Source organism: Diplotaxodon limnothrissa, linkage group LG7, assembly GCF_057381915.1.
Source record: "Diplotaxodon limnothrissa isolate DT_005_m linkage group LG7, D_limnothrissa_male_GT1.1, whole genome shotgun sequence".
NCBI classification, from domain to species: Eukaryota; Metazoa; Chordata; class Actinopteri; order Cichliformes; family Cichlidae; genus Diplotaxodon; species Diplotaxodon limnothrissa.
In genome coordinates this window covers 16,004,900-16,027,951 of record NC_140602.1, presented here as the reverse complement: position 1 = coordinate 16,027,951, position 23,052 = coordinate 16,004,900, and the positions used below count along the sequence as shown (strand labels likewise).

Here is a 23,052-nt window from a genome sequence, read left to right as displayed (position 1 = left end):
AAAGATACAGTTTCCTTTATTATGTTCAACAATATTTTACAAGCAACAGAACTTAATAAAGGCCAAATTAAATATCGCACGCGTTTTATGAGGCAAACATTGAAGTAAGAGGGTTTTGAGTCCAGGGTATGTTTTTTGATCTGAAACAAACAAACAAACATATATAGACATCTGTTAAACAGCCATCTTATAACACACATGGAAGAGAATAAACATGACTGAATAGATGATTTTACTACCTGCTCTGCTAAATTTTGTCAATGCCGAGCTCTTCAGGTGTAGAGATGCCAAGCTCATTTAAAGTAGGCCGCAGCTCCTGGATCACGTACGGGTAGATATCTTTATGGGGTCCGGCTTTGTCCTGAGGAAATAAACAATAAAACCCATTAATCACCATTATCTGACTACAAAGGCTCTGGCTGGCAATTTTCTCTCATGTGCCTTTTCTCTCACCTTCACAGCTTCCAAAATTCGGATAGCGCTGGCCAAGTCGTTTAACCTCCGACAGGCTCTCAGTGCAGCCTCGAGAATCTTTGGCTCAGGTACCAAATCGTACCCAATCAATGTGTTCATCCCTGAAACAAGCAGTCACAACACATTTAAACCAGAGATCAGAGAAAAAGACTTCTAAAGGATCTGAGCGCAAACAACAAATAAATAAAACGACTAACCATTCTCATCAAATTATTTTCGGTGTAGCTTGAAGCAGTATTTTAAATCCCTCTTTACCAAAGCGCTCTATAAATGAAGCGAACACTTAATGGGCACATGCCCCTGTTTCAATTATCAGAGGAGTCTATTTTGAGCTGGTGCCATACACCACCCTGCTGCCAAAATTACTTACTAATGGATCAAATTTGTATTAATCCAAGACTCAAAAATAAAAAGGTTTTATTTGCTTTTGTCACGTTTGACAGATTTAATGGACATAGGTAGGCTGTTATATTCGATAAATCAGCTGTGACATAAACCTGCATACTGTAGACCAGCGGTCCCCAACCCCCGGGCCTCGGACCGGTCCGTGAGTCGTTTGGTACCGGGCCGTGAGAGTTGAGGCTCAGGTGTGAAATGTATGGTTTTCAGGGTTTTTATCGGTTTTCAGCGTTATTTTGTTATCGTTTTTATCGTTAATTCGGTTTTCCTGGGTGTTTTCACGTGTGTTGTGAATAAATCTTCTTTTTTTCGGTACTGGTACTAGTTTTATTTTGTTGTATTTATCCGCGACACCTTAAAGGCCGGTCTGTGAAAATATTGTCAGGCATAAACCGGTCCGTGGCGCAAAAAAGGTTGGGGACCGCTGATTTAGACAAACCACTGTTGTCTAGTGCTTATTTATAAACTACACACAGCCTCTGTCAGTGTTTAGCAGCTGTTAACAATATAGATGAGTTTTATCAGTCTATATAACTAAAACAATATCAGGGGTGAATGTCTCATCAGGAAAACTGATTTTCTTATAATAAGCTCAGTTTTTACATTGTTATGATATGGGTTTTACAATAGGAAATGAATCGAAACAAATGTAAACAGATTCTGACCAACAGATTCAACCATTTTTGTTAACTATGCAAAGCAAACATGCAATTTTAATCATTATATTGCAAACTATGACTGTTTACTTAAATCTTAATCTCACTAAGCCTCTTAATGCAAAATTGTACAAGGCCATTTTTTTAATAACTTCTGTCGACTCAAGACAAACATACCTCAGCAATGAATAACAATTCCAATGATTACATTGATTCAACATTACTATATTCCAGAAACGTACCTTTTCTCAGTTCCCATGCGTCAATATCTGGCTTGTTAAAATAAGTGACCCAGCGGGCATCGAACTCCTCGTCTGTCTCCTGCTTCCCATGTGAATAACACCTTGAGGCCAGAAGAGCTGCATGATAAGACAGATTTTTTTTCAGTGATTTGTGTCTAATAAAAGAAACCTACAGTGAATGTTAAGTAAATGCGGAAGGACCAGGCTACATCATATTTTAAAAATTTCATACATGACGGGCGAAATATTAGGGACACTTACACTACCACCCCAACTCTAACTTCAATAATAATAATGATAATAATAAAAACAACTTTTTCTTCAAACCAACTAAAACTGAAAATGCAGTCATTCCGGCATCAGTGTTGTTGCACTCGCCAGTATTAAATTTCATAGGTGTATCTAATAAAGAGGCCGGGAATTGTATCTGCGATGTAAAAAGGACAAATTCTTCCTTGTAATGTGATGCAGTTGCCACCGTCTTGATATGACCTACCTTGTGTATCAGTCTGCACGTAGCAGACTGACACACTAGGACGTGACATACCGGAAATTTCTGTCACATGGTCCTCAGGTTATATTTAATAGCAATTTAAATGAAACAATATGACTTAGGCATGTGCTCAGGTATCATGTTAATACTAATTAACCTGCAACCCAAAGAACATTTCTCATTTAGACTTTTTGACCCCTAAAGAAACACCAAGACAATGCAAAACTATGCAAAAAGTATTCTGTTTGTTTTCATAAAAATCTATGCCAAACTCCGTTTTGATGTTGAATTCTAGTTGTCTGAACTCTCCTGCAGTCACCTAGCCTACTTAGTAACTAGCGTCAGCAGTCACAATCACAGGGCCCGAGACGAAGCCTTCTAGCCGGGTCATGACAAGGACATGAACTCCGCCAAGAAGAACGACAGGACATTTTTCAAAGCACCACACCCACAGTTTACGTGGGAAAAAGCTGGACTGAATAAAAATGTGGATATCATGGCTGAATCATTATAATGCAGTTTCGTAATGTTTATTTAATAGCGATTTTTCTTGAATAAAAGCTAGCTAGTTTAGCCGTAAAGGAACCGCAAATGTGCCGACAGTCACACTTGATTTCCGTTACATTGTCTCCCTAACAGTTTCTAAGCAACTATATCAATTACAGATTAATATATTTACAATGGGTGACTGAATTAGGAATTACCTCGGCTCCCTGGTTGCGTCCGAGTTAAACTTCGGACACCGGAGACTGACAGTCGGACGGCGGCTCTGAACATGATGCGAGACTGCGAGCTACACGGACCGGTGCGGTCTGTCCGAAGGAAGCTAGTGCTAACTGTGTTAGCCTGGCACGTACGCAATCTCCTGTTGCGCACGCGCAAACTGCAGCTCATATTTACCCTTGACTTCCCTAGAAAGAAATTGCAGGACTAACAACTGGGAAAACATGTTAATATTTGCAATGTCATTCTCACAGAGAAGTATTTTTTTATGGGATATCTTTTCTTTCTTTCTTTTTAATGCGAACGATACAAAATAGATGTTTCAAAGGTTCTTGATGATAGAATTGCACACAAGTTGAAACTGTAAGACACAGAGCTTTCTTAAAGCAGAACATTTTAGATTTATGATAATTTTAGTTAGATATAAGTGGTGATGTGCATGAAAAAGGTGTGTGTGCAAAACTTCAATGTTGGACATTTAAACTGCTTTTATTTCATGTCATCAGACACTAAAACCTCAAAAATAAGATGCATACAATTAAATTCATGTTCTTTACTATTTATTCAGCCTGGGTCAAAGGCGAACTAGAGCATTACACATAACCTATGCAGGTCACCGGTCTACCACAGATATAAACAACTACACCGATTGCCAGTTCAAAGTTAACCTAAAAATAACAATCTCTTGTGAGGGAGAAAGCACACACAGGTGGAACATGCAGCTTTTACACAAAGAAGTCCCAACTAACCTGGAGGTTAGTGAGGTGACCACTTGACCACTGTGTCACTTTATGATTCATTTTTATTGATGTGACTCTACTACAAAAGAGTACCATCATTATAAAAGTCAGTCAAACAAACCAAAAACGTATGCTCTTGTGAGCCATTATTGTGCACATGAATTATTTCCACAGGCAGAAAACAGAATATAGACAACTGATGCAAAACATGTTCTTTATATTTAAAATGACTATGACCAATTCCATGACTACTGGTTGATTTTTTGCATCAGAATGACCCCGGACAGTGGTCATTAGTGTCTAGCATGGGTTGTTGTGTATGCTTCTTTCCCCAGCTGTTTTCCCAGCTGGGCACAGTGGAGTTTGCTTGTTCATTTGCAAGTAAACTAACTATTAATGTAACTACACTAAAACACCATCATCAGCTTATAAAGTGGGGCAAATAATCATTTGATCCCCTGCAGAAGTTTACAAAGAAATGATCAGTTCTTGATTTTTAAGGTAGTTTCATGTTAATGAAGAGAGATAGAATACTAACCAAAAATCAAAAATCAAAGTTGAATGCCTGACATTGACTGAAATCAGTATTTAATCCCCAAGCAAAACATGACTTAGTACTTGGTGGAGAAATCACTGTCGGTAAGCACAGCAGTAAGACATCTCAGGAGGAATTTTAGCCACTAGCTCTTTAAATTCTCATAAAAATCCGAGACTGTTCATTTCTTTGTAAGTGAGGCAACATAGAAATTCAGCAGGATTAAAATACTTCCCCCTCTATGACTACAAATCTATTACTGATATTGTTGATAATAATAGTTATAGTCATATGTTAACCTGTTACATTTCACAACAAAGTGACAAAGTATTGCAAAGAAGCATTATAGACACAACTGTTTACTTTTGTAGCAAAATGCCTTACATAAGCATCACGATAAACCCCCAGAAATGCAGAGGTATTATTTTCTTCAAGAAAGCTTCATGCTGTAAAACGGAGCACACAACAATCTATTAAATCTATGCAAATGCCAAATTTCTTATTTCTCATGAAGTAATCAGAGGTTTAGGGGAGGACATGCACTCGAATCATCCAGACAGAGTCTCTTGGCTGTGTGTGGGGATGAGTGAGCATGAGCCGTCCTGAGCAGACCCTTCCGTCTCTCAGCATCCTCTGTAGGAACACTGCTGATTTGTGGTGGCTGATATCCAGGCTCCTGGGGGTCCAGAGGATCTTTAGATAGATAGATGCAGATGGCAGGAACTCTCCGCTCCATGGTTATACCTGGTGCTCCAGGCTGTGGACTCTTCCAAACCTCCTTCACTGTGTTATAGTAGAGTTTGGACACCTGGTGCAGACCTTCAACTTTACGTTTCAGGATCTCCACACAGGTGATAGTTTTTGTGACTCCTCTGCCTGAGCCAGTGAAGACCACCTGTCTTAGTGACATCCCATTTGGGTTTCTTACTTCCCCTTGCATGCGAGCTGCTGCAAACTGCAGTAAGCTGTGAATCTTGCTTCCTCCTTTTACTCGCATGTGCAGGATGTCTGCGGCCAAGCCTGGGATCGGATAGGGAATGCTGTCCTCTGTGCGGCTGATTCTCCTGAAGTTGTTCTCACCAGCAGTTTTTGGAAGTGGCAACGAGATCTGGACAGAGGGACTGAATGAAGTAGGCTGCTGTTCCATTGTAGTGCCACATATAGCACTGTTCATCTGACCCCTGGGTTAAGTCATTACTTAGAAAGCAGCAAAATAACAGTGCGGGAAGCTGCAGTAACAGACTATTTGTATGTCTCCTTTGGGATCTAAAACATTGTTCTTGTTCCTTTACTCTAAGAAAGTAAAAGCTGAATGGCTCTGTAATCTAAACTTGTCACTTATCTTGATCCTCTCTCTTCTCCGTCCAAGCTTCTTTTTCATTTTGCCTTTATGAGCGCTGAGATGGCAGCCAGCAGAATAAAGAGGGCACTTCTTCCACTAATCCCACTGAAGTGAAGGAAAAGATGTCCTTGCTCTTTTCAGCACTGAGGACAGCTGATGCCAACAGACACATATGAGGCTCAGAGAGAGACATGTAGAGTGGGACATAGTGCTCTTAAAGGCACATGCAACATTTTGCCTCATTTAATAATGTCTGTATATTTCAGCTAGTTGGGTTTCTTGTTAAAAGGCTTAAGGGATCTGGGAATGGTTTTGTCTATGTGGTTGCTTGAATTATACAGACGAATGAACACGAGTTAATGAGATCAAGGCACGCAGCTGAAATAAATCTTTGTTTTAACTGAACTCGACTCAATTGTGCCACTTTGCTGACATTCTTAATGTGCGGTTTTGCAGATATGACACCAAACAACCAATCTGACTCAAGATGTGGAGCAATGCTAGTCATTGTAGTATATAATGGAGTGTGGTTTTTCAAGATTATTTTCCCAGTGCGCTATCATCAGAGAGCCATATGGTCCAAGAGAAATGTCTTCCTTTGGGCTATTACAGCAGCTTCACAGCTCTCCTCCTTTCAGTGCATCGCCTGCTGGGCTGACCCCAAAATAATCCTTGCTACAAAAGTTGTGCTTCTTTTTAAGAAATGACATGTACAAGGACAATCACATCTTGGAGCTGCTACTTTTTATTGTCAGACCACAAGTACATTAAATAGAAAGACAGAAAATCAGTATCCAGATGGGAACAGAGGTGCATTGGTTGCAGCTCTCTTTAGAGAAGCTGATCCAAGGGAGGAGGTGAGGAGGCAGCTGGAGGGCTCATATGGAATCAGCATGCTGTTATAATGGTGCATTTCTGCCTCGCAGGATGGTATGCACCCCATGTTAAACAATCAGCAGAAGCATGAAATGCATTGTTCAAATTAAGTTGCTTTACAGAAGAATTATCTGCTTTTCATAAACATCAGTTAACAGCAGCATTCCCATCCCGAGAATACTCATTAAATATTTGAAGGTGGTTCACTGGAGGCCTTGCGCACGCTCCAGAATCTCCCCAAGTGTTTATTTTTATCTGACATGTTTAGTGTTGCTGGAAAATGAACAGAAGCTCCAGCGCCCAGCTGCGTACCCAGTTTAAACATCCTTCAGTCTCCAGTTTATGTTTTTCATAACATAACAGTTGTGGGGTTTGATCCGCTGTATTTATATCGAAAAGGTCCTTAGAGTTAATGGTCACACCCCCATCTTGTGGAAGAAAGTACATATTGCAAAACTAATATCACCGTGGGTTAAAGTGAACCTGCATTACAGGAATGTTCAAGCATTAGTTTGTTCTAAAAAACATGCTTTTGGAAGAATATGAAATTAATGTCTGATGAATACATCTATAGATGAACTGCTAGATACATACAATATGGATGGATCATACCTGTTCTTTTCTCTCTGTTTTTGTAGGGTGATTATATACAAATGCTGAGGGGAAGTGGGGGTGATGAATGTGATCAATCTGAAAGTGTTGAGCATGTAATAGGGATCAACATGTATGTACATACTTTTTTGTACTCCATTTAGGACTTGATGATTGACTGTTTATTTCATATCACATAGATTTTGTTGACTTTGATTGTGCACATGTGTGCATGTATGTATATGTACATATACACGTGAATATGTGTTTGTGTACTCAAACAAAAAACTATTTGAATGGTCATAAAAAACATGGAAAGGATTTCCACCTGATTAAATTGGTTTATTTTAGCATTATTCAATTCTTTCAACTTCATGTACTTTAGTTGGACCAGCTTAATTAAATAATGATGACTCAGCTTATTTACTGCAGTTGAGCCCAACTTAATTTAATTGAGTTGATCCAATCCAGGCAAATTACATCAGTCCAACAAAAGTAAGACATTTAGTAAGGTGGAAATCCTATTCATGATTATTTTAAGTTAATTTAAAGAGTTATTTTTTGGAGTGTTCAACTAAGTCAGAGTCTGGTTAGCATAAAACTTGTCATGCACATTGTTTTTTCCTCCAATTTAATGGATTTAGGACATAGCTGTCACTCCATAAATCCTTTTCCACTTGTCCTCATCCGGGTCTATTCCTGTCATAGGTCGAGAGGTAGGGCTAACCCTGGACAGGTTACCACTCGACAACTGTTCACACTCACATTCACACCTATAGCTAAATTAGAATAATTAACCTAATCCCACCAGAGAAAACATGCAAACTCCACACAGAAAAGCCCTGGCCAGTGGATTCAAACTCAGGGGCTTCTTGCATGAGGCAACAGTGCCAACCACTGTGCTAGCCACAATAAACATCAGCATACATGTGGTGTGTATGCTTTTCTCATATTCAGTTTTGAGGTTTTTGTTTAAATCATGTGAATGTTTTTCACTTGTGCAAGACATAAATTTTTACCTCAAGGCGCTCCGTGTTTCATGTTAAAGTCTTAAACCAGAAAAAGCCACAGACAATCAATATTCATTCTCACAGTTTTTGTTTTTATTATAAAGAACAGAAATGACATATGTGTGTATGTATCCTGGTTTTCTCAGCATGGCTTTGAAGCAATTACTCGTGAAATTTCCTGCTGGATTTTGTCCTCTTGGGTGTTTATGTCGATATCTCCCACCTGCCCGTTTTCATAGCTGTGGAAGAAGAAAGCAGCCTTTTTAGGAAGCTCAAATAAAGTCCAGAGTTCTAACTTTCTGAAGAAAAAAAATGTTGGAACTGTTTCTCATTGTTTGCTTTTGCTTTCTGCTTTTTGTCTTACTCACACAAAGAGGAACCGCGTGCACACGTGGTCGGAAACCGGACACACCCAAATGTTGCCGTGTTTTTGCAGGTTTTTTGAAGTTATCACTGTTAACAGATAGACAAAATCACATCACACGCAATTAAATAAATCTTTGTTGCTTTGTGGGGTCTTCCGTATTTACCTTCACAGAGTGCAACGCAGTTTAGGTTCGTGCTTTGCAAAAACCTGCCTTCCCCCACTTGTTCCTAAAACATATAGAAATACAAGATGAGATACTGAAAGCAAAAAAGGATATTGTACTCCAGAGTGAATGTTTGCAGCATTTAGATAAATGTGAACAACCCGACCTGCTTGATTTGGTTTATTCGGTTGTATTTCTGCAAGAGTTCTTCTCTAGTAGGAATTTTGTACTGACCTTTCCCCATCTCTAAAGAAAAATGGAAGAATACTCTTAAAAACATGCAAAAAGAACTCGTAATCGACAGACAAGAAACAGAGTTCTTACCAGAATATCCAAATGATATGCTTGAAATGGGACTCAAATAGATGCCTTTCCCATACGCAGCACCATGGAGCTAAAATAGAAAGAAGGGAGAGGTTTCGGTGGTCTGAACATCCACATAAAAATTTCCTATGTTGAAATTGTCTGTAACTTCAGACGGTGATCAAAGACAATAAGCATTTAGAATTTATATATTCTACCTGTAACTTTGTGTAAGATGCGTTAACCAGCCCGTTTCTCAAAATAGAGTGCCAGTTTTCAATGTGGGAACCACTGAAAGAAGAGAAATATGATCTACTAAGCATGGATCATGCTCTATATACTGTATAAGTGATGATGTGAAAATTTCATGAAAAAAAAAATCTTTGACTTCACTTACTGGAAAGCAAAGGTGCTGCCATAAAGCTTTTTGGCAGTTTGAAAGTGAGCCTCCTTACATGGAGGGCTGCTGATCAACAGGAACTGATGGGGTGTGTGCATAAACGTCAGTTGCTGTTAAATAGCAATTGATTAAAAACAACAACAAAAAAAAACATTAAATTATAGAAAGCACAGTGTGAAATTTGATATGTGGCTGCTAATTATTAACTAGTCTACAACTGCTTTAAAGCTTGCAGCTAGACTGCTAATAAATCTGACTGCTTGGGCATACCCTGCTCAGCGGAAGCTTCACAATGTGCGATCTGTTGCTTGCTAAAATCCTGTTGTAAAACATACAAAAGCAAATCCAGATGTTAACCTAAATATAACTGGATTTCACTCAAGTTACTCTTTTCTAACACTTTCATTTAAACGACTTCAGACGCAACGCTGCAATTACTTAGCCCAAAACAATGCGCTTGCCAAGTTTGAACTAGACTCGATGAATGGCTACTGAGGCGAGTGAGTAACAAAAGGACAGATATGCAGCGATCTACTAAATAATAACTAAAAACACATCCAGATTTAGTCTCTCACCACTGCAGTAATGGATGTGCGAGAGGGTCTATCTTGTCCAGCTGCTTCTTAATCTCAGAATATGGACCCTGAGTATGATTTAAAGACAATTTAATCATTATAATCTAATAAATCCAGTTCAGGAAATCATTTACCTGCTTTGAGTTTGTGCTCATTCAGCAGACCGATGTGTAATTGTTGAAAATGAGAGTGTAGATTTTACTTTGAAAGACCTCACCTGTGCCATCCTCCTGACCAACAAGACATTGTCCAGAGCTTTCTGCAGCCTGTCATAGCTTCTGCTCTGTTACAACAAAAGCGAAAACAAATCAGTAAAATGACACACTGAATAGTGCACGACGGATCACGCCAGTGGTAACTTTGATTCAGCTGATACCTTTGGACTAAAGGCGAGAGTTTTGGGGTTGTGTGGATCGACAATAGAAGGGTACGGTTCAAAAATAAGGCTCTTGCGTGAAGACTGAAGGGCAGCTCTGCACATGGCTACCAACAAGTCGATCACCTGCAACAGCAAAGATTATTGCCTTACTCATGTCCCATACTGTAATAACTCCTGCTATAAAATATTTAAAAGCTTACCAACCTCTGCACCGGTGGCAACCTCTTCTGTCGCTCCAGACATAACCCCCAGCATGTGAAAGGAAAACACACAGAGCTCCCTGGTGCAAACCGCTGGCTACAAACACACAACGTAGAGAATACTGTCGAAGAATCAAGGCTCAGTTTTACTGAATAGCTGCTCAACCAACAGTTAATTATTTATCGAGAGCTCGCACCTTAAGCATGGGCCCATTTTGAAACACGTGCCGCTCATCGCAAACAACACAATATTCATTCAGTGTTGGGATCCTCTGCTCAGCATACCTCATTATCTGTGCACACAAAGAAAACAGAGGCAAAGTAGCTTTCTAAGAAAATAATTCAAAATCAACACAAACCTGCTCAAATGTTATGCTTAAAGTCAATTTTCCTGCTTCCAGCTCCATATTTTGTAACTGGACTCTTAATAGTGTCGCTTTCCATGATTCACAGTTCAAACTAATCATTATTTATCTTATCCCAGGCCTTGCACCAGCCCTTCAGTAGCTTCCCTCTCTTCAAGCCAACTATCTTGTGATTGGTTGTCCCCTAGCAAACGCAGGTTTTAACAAGCAATTCAATTTTTTTTTAAGTAGCACCAATTCACAACAATAAATGACTCAAAGCCTTTTATATTGCAAAGTTAAGACCCTAAATTATTTATTTAAGAGAACTCAGACAATCCCCTATGAGCAAGAGAACTCAAACCCTCTGTTACAGGAAAAATGATTCTATGTTTCTTTACCTTCTTTTAAATGTACAAAGATGCCCTTTGTCTATGGTTAGATTAGTTTAGAATTATCCTTTTAGACTTTCCCAGCGAAGACATCTTGTTTTGGGACATATTGTTTTAGATTGTTTTATCTCTCACAGCTTTCTCCCAGCTCTCTGCTGACGAGACTAGCGCCACATATGGAGTTGTTTATTTTATCTGTTTATTATTTTCTTATCCTGTTCTCACTGTCTTTCCTATAAAAAGTGCCAAGCCTCTGTTCACGGTGTGAGTTGTTTCTAACAGCTTACCCGTGTACACGTTAAAGCATAAAAAGTAACCTTGTCTCATTGTGTCTTTATTTCTCCTGGGTCTTTTGCAGAGTTTTCCCCCAACATTTCTTGGTCCTTCGGAGCCGGAGCGCCTCCATCGTGTCCCATCTCCGTGACCAGTCCACGTTGTTCGCCTGTCGACAGCTCACACACCAGGTGTGTGATAAAAGTCCAAGAGCGTTAAAATTCGGGTCTTGGCAAACGTCTTAGAAAGCGACCCACGGTGGTGGGGCCCGATCGAGGTGGACCAGACCCGGCGACACTGACCAGGTAGATACAGACACACTGACACAATCTTGCGTAAAAGCGCATTTTAAATTCAGGGAATTTAAAATAGCGGAAGTGGCTCGTCGACTGGTAGCTTTGGAAGCTCGTCGACTGGTAGCGTAGCTCGTCGGCTGGTAGCTTTGGAAGCTCGTCGACTGGTAGCTTTGGAGCTCTGGGTAGCTCCCCCAGCTGGGTCTAGACTGGGTCTAGGGAGTAAGTAGCTCTGGGAGCTCCCCTTATCATAAGGGTTCCGGTCGCGCGCGCGTCGAAGCTGTGAATGTGTGTGTGTATTGTTTTAATTTACGGAGCAAGCTGAATTTTCACGGTCCAATAAGAGACCGAGCTGCTCCTACTGTGTTTTTCTTTTACTGCTGTTCACTGACGTGCTGGTGAGTTGAGAGAACGGTCGAGTTCCGTCTCGTAAAGTTCACACCGCTTTCGGAACTAGTCCGAAAGTCGAAGGGCGTGTGAGCAACCACTCTCGTTTCTAATACCAGCGAAGGTGATAGCAGCTGTATCGTGTATATATATTACTTAAACAAAAATAAGTAAATACATAAATAAGATGGGTAATCAAGCAAGTGAAATTAAAACTCACTCCTGCTGACGAGCAGTGGTGAGAAAAGAAAAGTCCAGACGCTGGACAAAAACACAGAGAGATTTAAGAAAACAAAATATAAACAGTCAGAAGAATAGAACTCAACTGCCAGTTTAGTAAAACCAGAAGACGAGACACTGTGCAGTCCCCACAATCCTTTTAGTAAACCATCACTCACTCCTGCAGCCGCATCTGCAGCAACACCCATATCAGGAAGAACATAATAATCCCTTATTAAGTGAAAACTAGAGATCAAAGTAGTTTGAAGTAGTTTAAAAAGGGTTGAAAACAGACCCCACTGAGTAGATATAAATATAAAAAGTACGAAATAAAGATGAACAAAGGGAAAATTACAGTAGAAATTATCTTTAGAGTATTTGAAATTAATAATAGCAAGGATAACAACCTGTAAAGTGATATTATCAATGAAACACAGTTGGCATGATGACCATGCCCAGCATGTATAAAATGAATATAAAGCAAATAATTCACACGAAGATATTTTAATAAAATAAATAAGGTATATTAAGACTGTGTCACTGTTCAGCCAAGGACAGTGTGAAAAGGTAACTGTCTCCACCTTGGGAAAAGGATGATACTGCAGGTCATCTGAAGCCCTTGATGGATACAAAATAAAATATGAATAATATATATTATAATAGAACTGCCTGGTCCGCCATGCAACAGAGAGAACAAATGTGACCGCAGATTGGATGAATTCTAAATTATCTGTTTGCTGAATAAGATGATCCTAACTAACAAATTGGCTCAGTAGCAGTATAGTGGTACACACTAATAAAATATTATGCTATTGCTGTTATATAAGACAAAGAGGATAATATTAACAATGACATAATATTAATATAAAGAGCCACCTTAGTCGGTTATGATGTGAGGTGGATAATTGTTAAACAGTAGTCTGCATCAAGCTTAAGGTTTGCTGAAACTCAGTGTAATGACATGTGAGATGAAGACAATACAGAGAATAACTAAACTAATGAAGTGCATAGAGGCACTTGACCAGCTTCAAACCTATCATTCTAGAATGACACATTGCTGAGATATAGAGCACACCTATAATAACAACCAATAAGCAAAACCCTGTAGACAACAGCTAAAACTACAGGATTGAGAAGCTGAATTAAATATGTAGACACTGCTAAGCTGATGAGCATGTTACAAATTTTCTTTTCTTTTTATTTATTTGTTTCTTCTAGAGCAGAAGCTGCATGCTATTAAAAGCCAACATATGCAGACTTCTGCCTTGTTCGGGTGGCAGCATTTTTTTCTTTTTTCTTTTGTGTCCTGACACGTTTATGTTTTTTATTTTTTGTTTGATTATTTTGTTGGTTTTGGAAACAAATTTAAACGAACTTGTGACAATACTTGAGAATCACAGTGACACATAGTGATTAGGCATATGATTGAAAAATGCCTAGGTTTAGAGCTGTGAGCAATGCAAAGTTATATATATATATATACACACACACACACACACACACACACACACACACACACACACACACACACACACACACACACACACACACACATATACATATATATATATATATATATATATATATATATATATATATATATATATACATATACACACATATATATACACATATACACACACACACACAATATATATATATATATATATATATATATATATATATATATATATATATATACACATATACACACACACACACATTATATATATATATATATATATATATATATATATAATGTGTGTGTGTGTGTATGTATATATATATATATATATATATATATATATATTGTGTGTGTGTGTGTATATGTGTATATATATGTGTGTATATGTGTATATATATATATATATATATATATATATATATATATATATATATATATATATATATATATACATATACACACACACACACATTATATATATATATATATATATATATATATATATATAAAAAAATGGGAAACAACCCTAACTTCAAAGTTTGAAATGTGTGAGATGCATGAATTGTTTGAAAAACTAGAAATTATCTAAAAATGCCTTAAGTGAAAATGTAGTGTTGCATCTATTCTCCCAAACCAAGACAAAAAAAGAAGAAGCATTCTGTAACTTAAAAATAAGGCTGACGTGTTGACAATAGACTAAAACACTAATCCGCAGGTGGCTATCAGGAACAGAGAGGCGAGCAAAGTCACAAACACCAAGGCTGCAGACAGCCACGCAGAAACAGCAGATAACATAGAGACAACGCCTGCTAGAACCGTGGAGAGGAAGGTCACTTCACACGAGATTGTAGGAGTAGGCCACAGAGAAATAATGCAAAACAGTTTTGAGGCAGCCACTTAAGAACTTACAGTTTTCAAAGGACAAATTAGTTGTAAAGTCAGCATTCAGGCCACACAACTGTACAACAATTAACTGCCCCTTTAGAACTAGTACATACAGCAAGTGGCCGCAGGTGCTTTATTAAAATGCATATATGACCCGCCACATCCACTTTCCAGAAACCGACCGAGTATCACAACACTCTGAGATTTAAACAAACTGCAGGCCCAGATCAACCTTATGGTCAGCAAGTGTGGAGCTAGGAGAACAGCATTTGACCCTACAGCACAGGTCGAAATTGTGTAGGTTACGCAGTAACCACAGATAGTAAAATAATAGAAGCAAAACCACTTTCTTCTTCATATTCTGCACAGAGCGCTGAGCTGATAGCTGTGATTCGCGCATGTGAAATACACAAAGACAAACTAATAAACATACATACAGACAGCCAGTAATAAACATACATACAGACAGCCAGTATGTTTTCTCTGCTGTGCATCATTTTGCAAAGAAAATTGGCAAAACAGAGGAATGATTACATCAACCGGAAAACCAGTCCAGCATGCTAACCTCTTACAACGCCTACTGACTCTTTCATTACTACAGGCAACAATTCTCCTGACAGAGCAGCAAAATAGGCGGCACAAATGACAAACATCACATTGATGGCAGTAAACACACATCAGATTCCACTGGATGTGTTGAAAAATGAACAAAAAACAGCAAGCACAGCAGAGCAGGCAAAATGGCTAAAACATGGTGCAGTTCTGAAAAACGACTTAATGATGCGTTATGGCAAGCCAGTGTTGCCAAAATCCCTCCACAAAACGGCCGCATTTGTCAACGGGGGGACTGACCAGTATTGTCAACTCTCATTTCTACAGTGGTTATAGATGTATTCTCAAAGTGGCCAGAAATCTACCCAGTGAAAAAGGCAGATGAAATGTCAGTAGCAAAATGTATGTCTAAGTTGTAGGAAAATAAAGAGATGATTGTAAATAACGAAGAATGTAATGATGTCTATCAAGTGTCTTGCAGATTACAGCCCGGTGACTGGGTTCTGATCAAGGTGCTCCAAAGGAAAAACTGGAGCGCACCCAGGTGGGAGGGACCACATCAGGTTCTCCTCACCACGCCCACCGCTTGCAAAATTGCGGAACGACCATCCTGGATCCATCAGAGTCACTGCAGGCGAGTAAGTGAAGCCATCTAAACACAGCTGACAGCAGGCTCGCCCAATTGTTGTGATCTCGCCCGGTGGAGGGGACAGCCTTCCTGGCCGGGGGGTCTACTCACGACAGGAGGGTGTGTCCTGTTGTCATGAGGTGGTGGCTCCTAATAACTGCAGCGGCCCTGACCCTGGCCGGGCTCCTCATCTTTGCTTCCGTGAGGGACAACAAGTCACGCTATATGAAGAAAAGGCAGACACTGTATGACAAAGGAAAGTACACCAAGTTTCCCCATGGCTACGCCACTAATTTCTGGTGGCAGTTTATGAACACTACAGCTCACTTGAATAATAAAACTGACTGCTATGCATGTACCCATATGCCCCTATCCTCGCAGACGTCTGGCCTGTGGCCGTACAGCATACCTGAAGATCGCAGTTGGTGCCTGTTGGGCCTGGCAACACATCCAGGCTACAGTACTCTTTGGTCCAAGGCCAACTACAGCATCCCAGCAAAAGCAACCTGGAGGTCATCATCACCCACAAATGTGAACTGTTCCGGACAGACCAACCTGCTGACCTGGCCCCAAGTCTCAGACCCACTGCCTGATGTAATTCTACTGAACAAGCTGAACGCAGCGCAACTGCCAGTATGTGTGATGAACAATGGATCGCGGGCAGTGGGGGAGCTGCCTACTCACCTATCTACCGGATGCCACTATAAAAAAAGACTCAGTACCAGACAGGATGTGCACGGACGGCACCAAGCAGTAAAGGAACCAGAGTTTCGCATCTGAGGAGGAGTGAAACTCTTACAGAGCTTGATCCCCGGCATTGGAGCTGCCGAGGTGCGGGATCATGTGGAGATCAACCGATATGCTCTGCTACGACGCATCAACTTTGACAAAGACCCTGGGACCGGCTTTAGCAGGAGAACAGAAGGCCATCAGAACGATGGTGCTGCAGAACAGACTGACACTAGACCTGCTAACAGCATCACAAGGAGGAGTTTGCAAGCGGAGACATTTATGAAGCTTTGCAGAATTTGACCATTCTGCAGAAATATGTCACTGACCACACATCTGGAGCAGCTACACCGCCATGTCTAAGAGTAATGATTTCAAAGATGATAACAACTACAATGACTGCTTATGTTGCCGTGCCTCAAGAAGAACAGCATCCCGTTGCAATTCTGTTAGAGGAGAACTTGTAATAACTGCTAATAAATGACGTGGTGATTAAAAATGACTTGTCAAGTGATCATGCACTGATTAACACATTAGTAGTTATGCAGGTACAACATGAGGTTTATATTCTTTTCTTTTCTTAGAGTAAGCTTTCACCTGCACCAAGAAGCCGTGCTGCAGAGTTGGTGTGGTCTTACAGTGCCCAATTGCCTGGGATGTGAAGAGTAGCTCCATCAGCTGTTTAGTGTTAAGCTGTGCTGATGATTTCACTGCTGAGACCATCACCCTCTGTGGAAGAAGGGTCACAAACAATATCACTCTATATTCAGAACTTTAAAAAAAAGGTAACAACTCTGGAAAGACTGAAATAAAGTCCAGATTGCTGACATCAAAGACAGATTTGAGGAAGGAGTGCTCTGTTTGCAGGAATGCTTTAAATGCACTAATTGGGATGTTTTCGAGCAATCCTGTGGAGGTGATCTGGACAATTTTGTGGACATATAATGCTCATATATTTCTTTTTGCAGAGATATGATTATTCCATGTAAGAGGGTTTAAAGTACTCAAATAATAAGCCATGGGTTACGAAAGTAGTTAAGTCCACAATTCAAAGAAAGAGATATGCATCAGAGCTGCAGGCAGCCACCAAAGAGCTGAAAAGCAAAGACCAGCACGCATGGCATTTTAGAGGGTTTTACCATTCAGACAGAGAATTTGCCAATGCTCTTACTGCTTTGATTATCCGTTTGACATATATGATTTCAGCAAAGACTTTCAGGAACTGAGCCACACATTAAGGGACAACCAGCATTTTAATACTAGTGAAGTTGTAAAGGAATTTCTTCATATTACGGTAAACAAGAGTCAGGGATTAGACAAGTAAATGTGGAAGGCTGCTTAAACACTGCAAACAAGCTGGGCCTGGTTTTTCACTACATCTTTTATTCAGTTCCTAAAGTTATACATGTCCTCAGTGTGTGGAAGAATGCTGAAATTGTCCCTGTTACCAAATTCAAGTCACCCCAAAGCCCGCAGTGATTTTCAACCAGAGGCTTTGACCTCAGTCTTAATAATATCTTTGAAAGACTGTTTGCGTATAACCTTCACAGAGGAGTCTAAGACTCCACACTTACTCTTCTTAATTTGCTCCTTAAACCCTTGGAAGGAGACGAATATCATGTCAGACTCTTTACTGTTTACTGATTTATCTTCTGCATTTAACACCATTCAGTCATGTTTTAATTTGTTTAAGTCCATTTGATTTAAGTCATAATCTGGACTTTCTAACAGAACGCAGACAGTGAATGGGCTTCTGTTTGGCCAAGTCAGGTCATCTGCTGGTTCACAAGGGTGTGTCCTGTCCTCCTTGCTGTTTATACGATGCACGAACATGTGTCAGAGGATGTTTGAAAGGACAAACACTTTAACGTATGCAGATTAAATGCCATTATTAGTCTTTTGGACACCAGCCGCAGATCGGTTATTGAACAGGTGGTTTGAAGAGTCTGATCTCCAGCTCAACATGTTAAAGACCAAATGAAAAAAGTCCCGCACACTTGATGCCACAAACATTAAGGGTCATACTGTGTAATGTGTGCACAGGGATTATTACTGATGCAAGACTGAATTTTGATAGTTTGTTTTTCTTGTGGAAACTGTTCACCTTTCACATCATTAAGACGCTGTTTGATGGATCTGTTATTGAGTTAGTTTTAATTTTTTTTACTTTTAGTCTTTGTATTTCGGAAGATGACAGAGCATCAAATTGTGCACACATCTATTCCACCTATTAATTCATTTTAATTGGAATCGATTAATTTAGATTTTTTCATTTTTTAGCCTTTTTGTGCTATTTATAGCCTCAGGGATTGAAGTTGTTGTTTTAGTGAAGCCTGGAGCACTCTGTCTTTTCTCCTTTTTTACCATGTATATGTGAATATAGTTTTTGATGTCAGGTCAATTAGCGTCAAAACAAATCTACCTAAGGCTATCAATAAAAGAATCTGAACCCGAACCTGAAACACAGTTGCAGATAGAAAATATGTACACACACACCAATTTTCCACATCGATGTATTTTGAAGTATATTTTCCCTCACCTTTCCACTGGGCGTGGAGGTGAAGAGCTCACCGGGATTCTTGATGGTGTAGGAAGTTGTATGATTTGTGAGACGGTTCAGCTTCATTGTTGGTAAAATGATCCGGCGTCTTGCAGCCGGTTCCTGGAGCTCCTTTAGCCTGCTGATTGTTAGACAGGAGTGAATAGATCCATGCACTAATGGATTCAGTCAGTAAAACAGCTGTGTCATTTAACTCTTTCATACTTTGATAGTGGCAGCCTGGTGCTAAGTCTTGCACAAAATTTCTTGATGGTTCCACTTGGCCTGAACCAGCTGTGACTCCTCTTCTGCCCAGTTACAGCGTTGTCGTTTGCAAGGTGTTTCCACACCCGAGATATGAAAACTGTGAGAATACTGGAGAACAAAAACGAAAGGTTGGCTTTTACACAATCTTCAGATGAGCTATGACTGAAATAAAAACGGTGGATGTGTCCTGTTGGAGCAGTTAATCTATGAACACTCACTTCTGCAACTGTTTCCCAAGACTGAAGTTATTATTATTAGACAGCTGAAAGACCTCAACTGAAGGTGCTGCAGTGAGAAACATCACTTGATCAAGTGTCACATTGATTTAGACTGAAGTGAATTCTGCATGTGGATGTATTGTTGCTGCTCACCAGGTCCATCCAGATACTGAGACATAGAAAACTGCAGACGGATAACGACAGGCTCCGATAGATTAATCCTCCAGGCTTGGGCTGCCACCTCCTATGGACACCAAAAAGATGTCAACACTTTCAGGTGTCATGCGAATATGCCACTTTAACCAATGCATGTGCAGTTGTGGTCAGAAGGTTCCAGACATCCATTTGTCACAGAGGCACAGTCACAAAAGAAAAACGTGGTCTCTTCTATAGATATAAATGTGATAACATAAAACATCTAACTAATGGAAAAGCTTAATCCATACTGTTCCCAGAATGCATAATTTTAAATTCACAAGACTCTTTAACTTCTTTTCATTTGATTAGGATCTGCCTCTCTGTGCTTGAAAATATGAGTTATTCTGGGCACACCAACAGTATTGATAGTGCTGATATGACAGTGAAGACATTTTTTAGGACATCAAACTATAAGTCAGAAAGTCATATTTCTGTGGTGACTATATGATCCAGCAGGATAATGATCCTAAGCATAGATCGGAAGTGGTTTTGAGACGGTTAATTCAAGATAAAATTAGGTTAACTTATAGATCCAAAGAGAGCTGATCAAATCGAGAACATGGGCTCACATATTAGCTGCACTTTACATAGAGATAGATAATTAATTACTTAGATAAATTGGTGAATAACAGATAAAAATGTAATTCACTTGTATATTGATGTAAATCAACTCACATCTAAAAAGTTAGCATTCATTTTTAAGTCCACATCCACATCATCAATTGACCCGTACTCCCTAGGAGAAAAAAAAGAAGGGAAATTGTGAAAATGTAGTTTAAAAAGGACCATGGATCACTTCTATTAAAAGCCATGAACAAGGAGGGATGTTCAGAAGTTCACCTGACAGAGACAGCAGAGACTGAATACAGAGTCCTGACTGCCTCGATGTCCCTGTCCAGCCAGGGGTGGCGACAGAAGTCAGCGGGATACTGACTCCACAACTCCCCCTATGAAGCATGATGAAAGGAAGTTACACCGTTATAACTCCAGTGTATGAGATGACATGTATTGATACAGTTTAAAGCTGATCATGTGTGATCTGAACAAGCTAGTCATTGTGTATTTTTACTCTCTAAAGATTTGTTTGAGATTTTTTAAAAAATAAACTAAACATGTTCCTCAGAGTAACATATCAGTTGTTGGCTTTGCTTAAATACACACAAACTCACTGCAACAGAAAGATTAAGAAAATTTTTTAAATGAGTCGAGTATGTGAACAAAAGTGGATTTCAAGAAGTGTGTTTACAATGTAGACAATTTTGTTTGCATTAGTGTGAAATCATTAAAAGGAGAAATCATTGTTCCTGACAAATACTTTTATCAAGCTCTTGAATGACCATGCAATGCTTTGTTTGTTTTTAATTATCTTTTATATGCAACAATATTTTATCCTTGAATGGTTTTAAAAATGCTACAAGGTTGTAATAGGAAGACACTGAAACTGATGTTTACTTGGATTCCACACAGGATCTCGTCTGCATCAGCGTCGTCGTCACTGTGGCGCTCCTCCCACTGCTGGCACTCCTGTTGGGTTGACGGGAAAAGCTGGCAATCAAAAGATCCTCTAATTTACAGAGTTAATTTAAACCTTCTATTAACCCAAACAAAATCAGCTGGCCCTGCTGCTAAGACTTGCGCCTCATTTAAGCCATTTGCTTGATGAAAATGCAAAAACAGAATATATACCACAATGTGATGCAATTTCAGCAAGAAACCAGCAAGAGAGGGCTTCAGCTATTTACTTCTTTTTTGTCAGTTGATCTGTTAACTATGTTTTTAATTGATTTTCTTGTCGGTTACCCACTGCAAAGGCTAGTGCAATCCTCTGCCCTACAAAAGGATAACTCCCTCTACATGTATATAAAAGTGTGGTGGTGCTGGTGGTGGGGGTGGATATCTGGAGCTTGTAGACTCATCGTGTCCTTATATCTTTTTTAGCAACAATCAACAAAGTGTCCATTCCTGTGTGACTGAAACACTATTGGGAAAAACATTTGTGGCTTAATTAGTTCAGTTACTTCTGTGATGTATGAATGAGCAGGTTGCTCTGAGTATCTTGAACTATGTCGAGATAATTGCTGTTTCCCTGGTTTTAGTCTGTGCACGGACATTAAGTGGAAAAGTAAATAAAACAACACATCAACATATTTTGCTCATAAGAGTAGAGCATGTGTTTGCTAATGCTAATGATACAGCAGGTTACGAGGTTACAATCTTACCTTTCCTTCAGGAGAATGTAGCAAGAAAAAAGGATACTCCATTTCTGTTGAAGGCTCTGCTGGCGGTGCCTTCTCTTTTCAATAGCAGGAAGTCCCACATGCCCAGCCTGACTTCTTGGTCACATGACTGACTCCAGACACTGGCAGCCTGATCACTTAGTGCAGTGAGATGAAAGACTGATGTGGATCTGTTCCTATATCTCTTTAAGTATCTTATGTGGCACAGGTAGAAACCTAAAAGCCAGGCGCATTAATCAGTGCCTGGAGTGATGAGAACAAAGCTCCCTCAGAGGGAAGATGGGTAAACAGGTGATGTTTGGCATTTATTAGCCTTGTTTTCTGTCTGCTGTGTTGCAAACTGACCTTAATCTGCAGTTACCCTTGTTAGCAGTCACCCGCTGCTCCACAATCTGGTCAGATTAGACACTTATAGGACTGCATACATCTGTACACACCTTCAATAAACAAGTGCTTTTCTTGGGGTAATCCACTTAGACATGAATGTCTAAGTGTCCCCTGTGTATTTACAGGGATGGACACAATAGTATAAATGTCTCATGTCTCAAACAGGAAACTGCCATTTTTGGGGTTTGGAACAGACATGAAACGCAAAAAAGGCCGAATAATTTCATTATTTTTATACACCCATTGTTACAGGTAATATATTTCAAATAAATTGGTGACGTAATTAAGTAAATGTGTTTGTAAAGAGTCCACTTTTAAGATTATAACAAATCTGATACAGATTTGGGAAAAGGTCAAAAGCTAGAACTGAACCAAGAGGAATGCTGTCATATCTGGTAAACATTTTACCCACTCGAATAGCTCAGAGAACAAAATCTACTTAGTAAAAAAAATCTATCTACACAATTTACTGACACCATAGACATTAATTTTACATTAAATACAATAGTTACAGTTAACAAACAATAACTGACTGCAGTTTCAAATCATTTTTTTTTTTTAAAGAGAAAGA

The 23,052-nt window shown here is 39.4% G+C and overlaps 3 protein-coding genes across 3 annotated transcripts; all 3 read right to left on the bottom strand.

Moving 5' to 3' along the window:
* Window positions 1-239: 239 nt before the first annotated feature.
* cox5aa (cytochrome c oxidase subunit 5Aa) lies at window positions 240-3,105 on the bottom strand. The gene is made up of 4 exons (XM_085357547.1): window positions 2,969-3,105; window positions 1,772-1,888; window positions 454-575; window positions 240-361 (listed from the first exon to the last, which is right to left on the bottom strand). Exons 1-4 carry the CDS (start codon window positions 3,039-3,041, stop codon window positions 248-250), a joined length of 426 nt encoding a protein of 141 aa, XP_085213673.1. The 5' UTR covers window positions 3,042-3,105; the 3' UTR covers window positions 240-247.
* A 1,674-nt stretch (window positions 3,106-4,779) lies between these two features.
* On the bottom strand, window positions 4,780-5,436 carry LOC146628063 (ribonuclease P protein subunit p25-like protein). The gene has a single exon (XM_085359472.1). The coding sequence runs from the start codon at window positions 5,434-5,436 to the stop codon at window positions 4,780-4,782; it is 657 nt and encodes a 218-aa protein (XP_085215598.1).
* A 2,787-nt stretch (window positions 5,437-8,223) lies between these two features.
* Window positions 8,224-22,118, bottom strand: LOC146628062 (protein mono-ADP-ribosyltransferase PARP6-like). Its single transcript, XM_085357546.1, has 22 exons — window positions 22,077-22,118; window positions 21,310-21,381; window positions 20,698-20,804; window positions 20,533-20,593; window positions 19,813-19,903; window positions 19,660-19,726; window positions 19,400-19,549; window positions 19,175-19,316; window positions 17,233-17,364; window positions 10,666-10,761; window positions 10,473-10,565; window positions 10,266-10,391; window positions 10,107-10,172; window positions 9,890-9,957; window positions 9,585-9,633; window positions 9,312-9,424; window positions 9,133-9,205; window positions 8,936-9,005; window positions 8,778-8,857; window positions 8,612-8,675; window positions 8,450-8,534; window positions 8,224-8,320 (listed from the first exon to the last, which is right to left on the bottom strand). The coding sequence occupies exons 1-22, from the start codon at window positions 22,116-22,118 to the stop codon at window positions 8,224-8,226; spliced, it is 1,944 nt and encodes a 647-aa protein (XP_085213672.1).
* Between the last annotated feature and the right edge of the window lie 934 nt (window positions 22,119-23,052).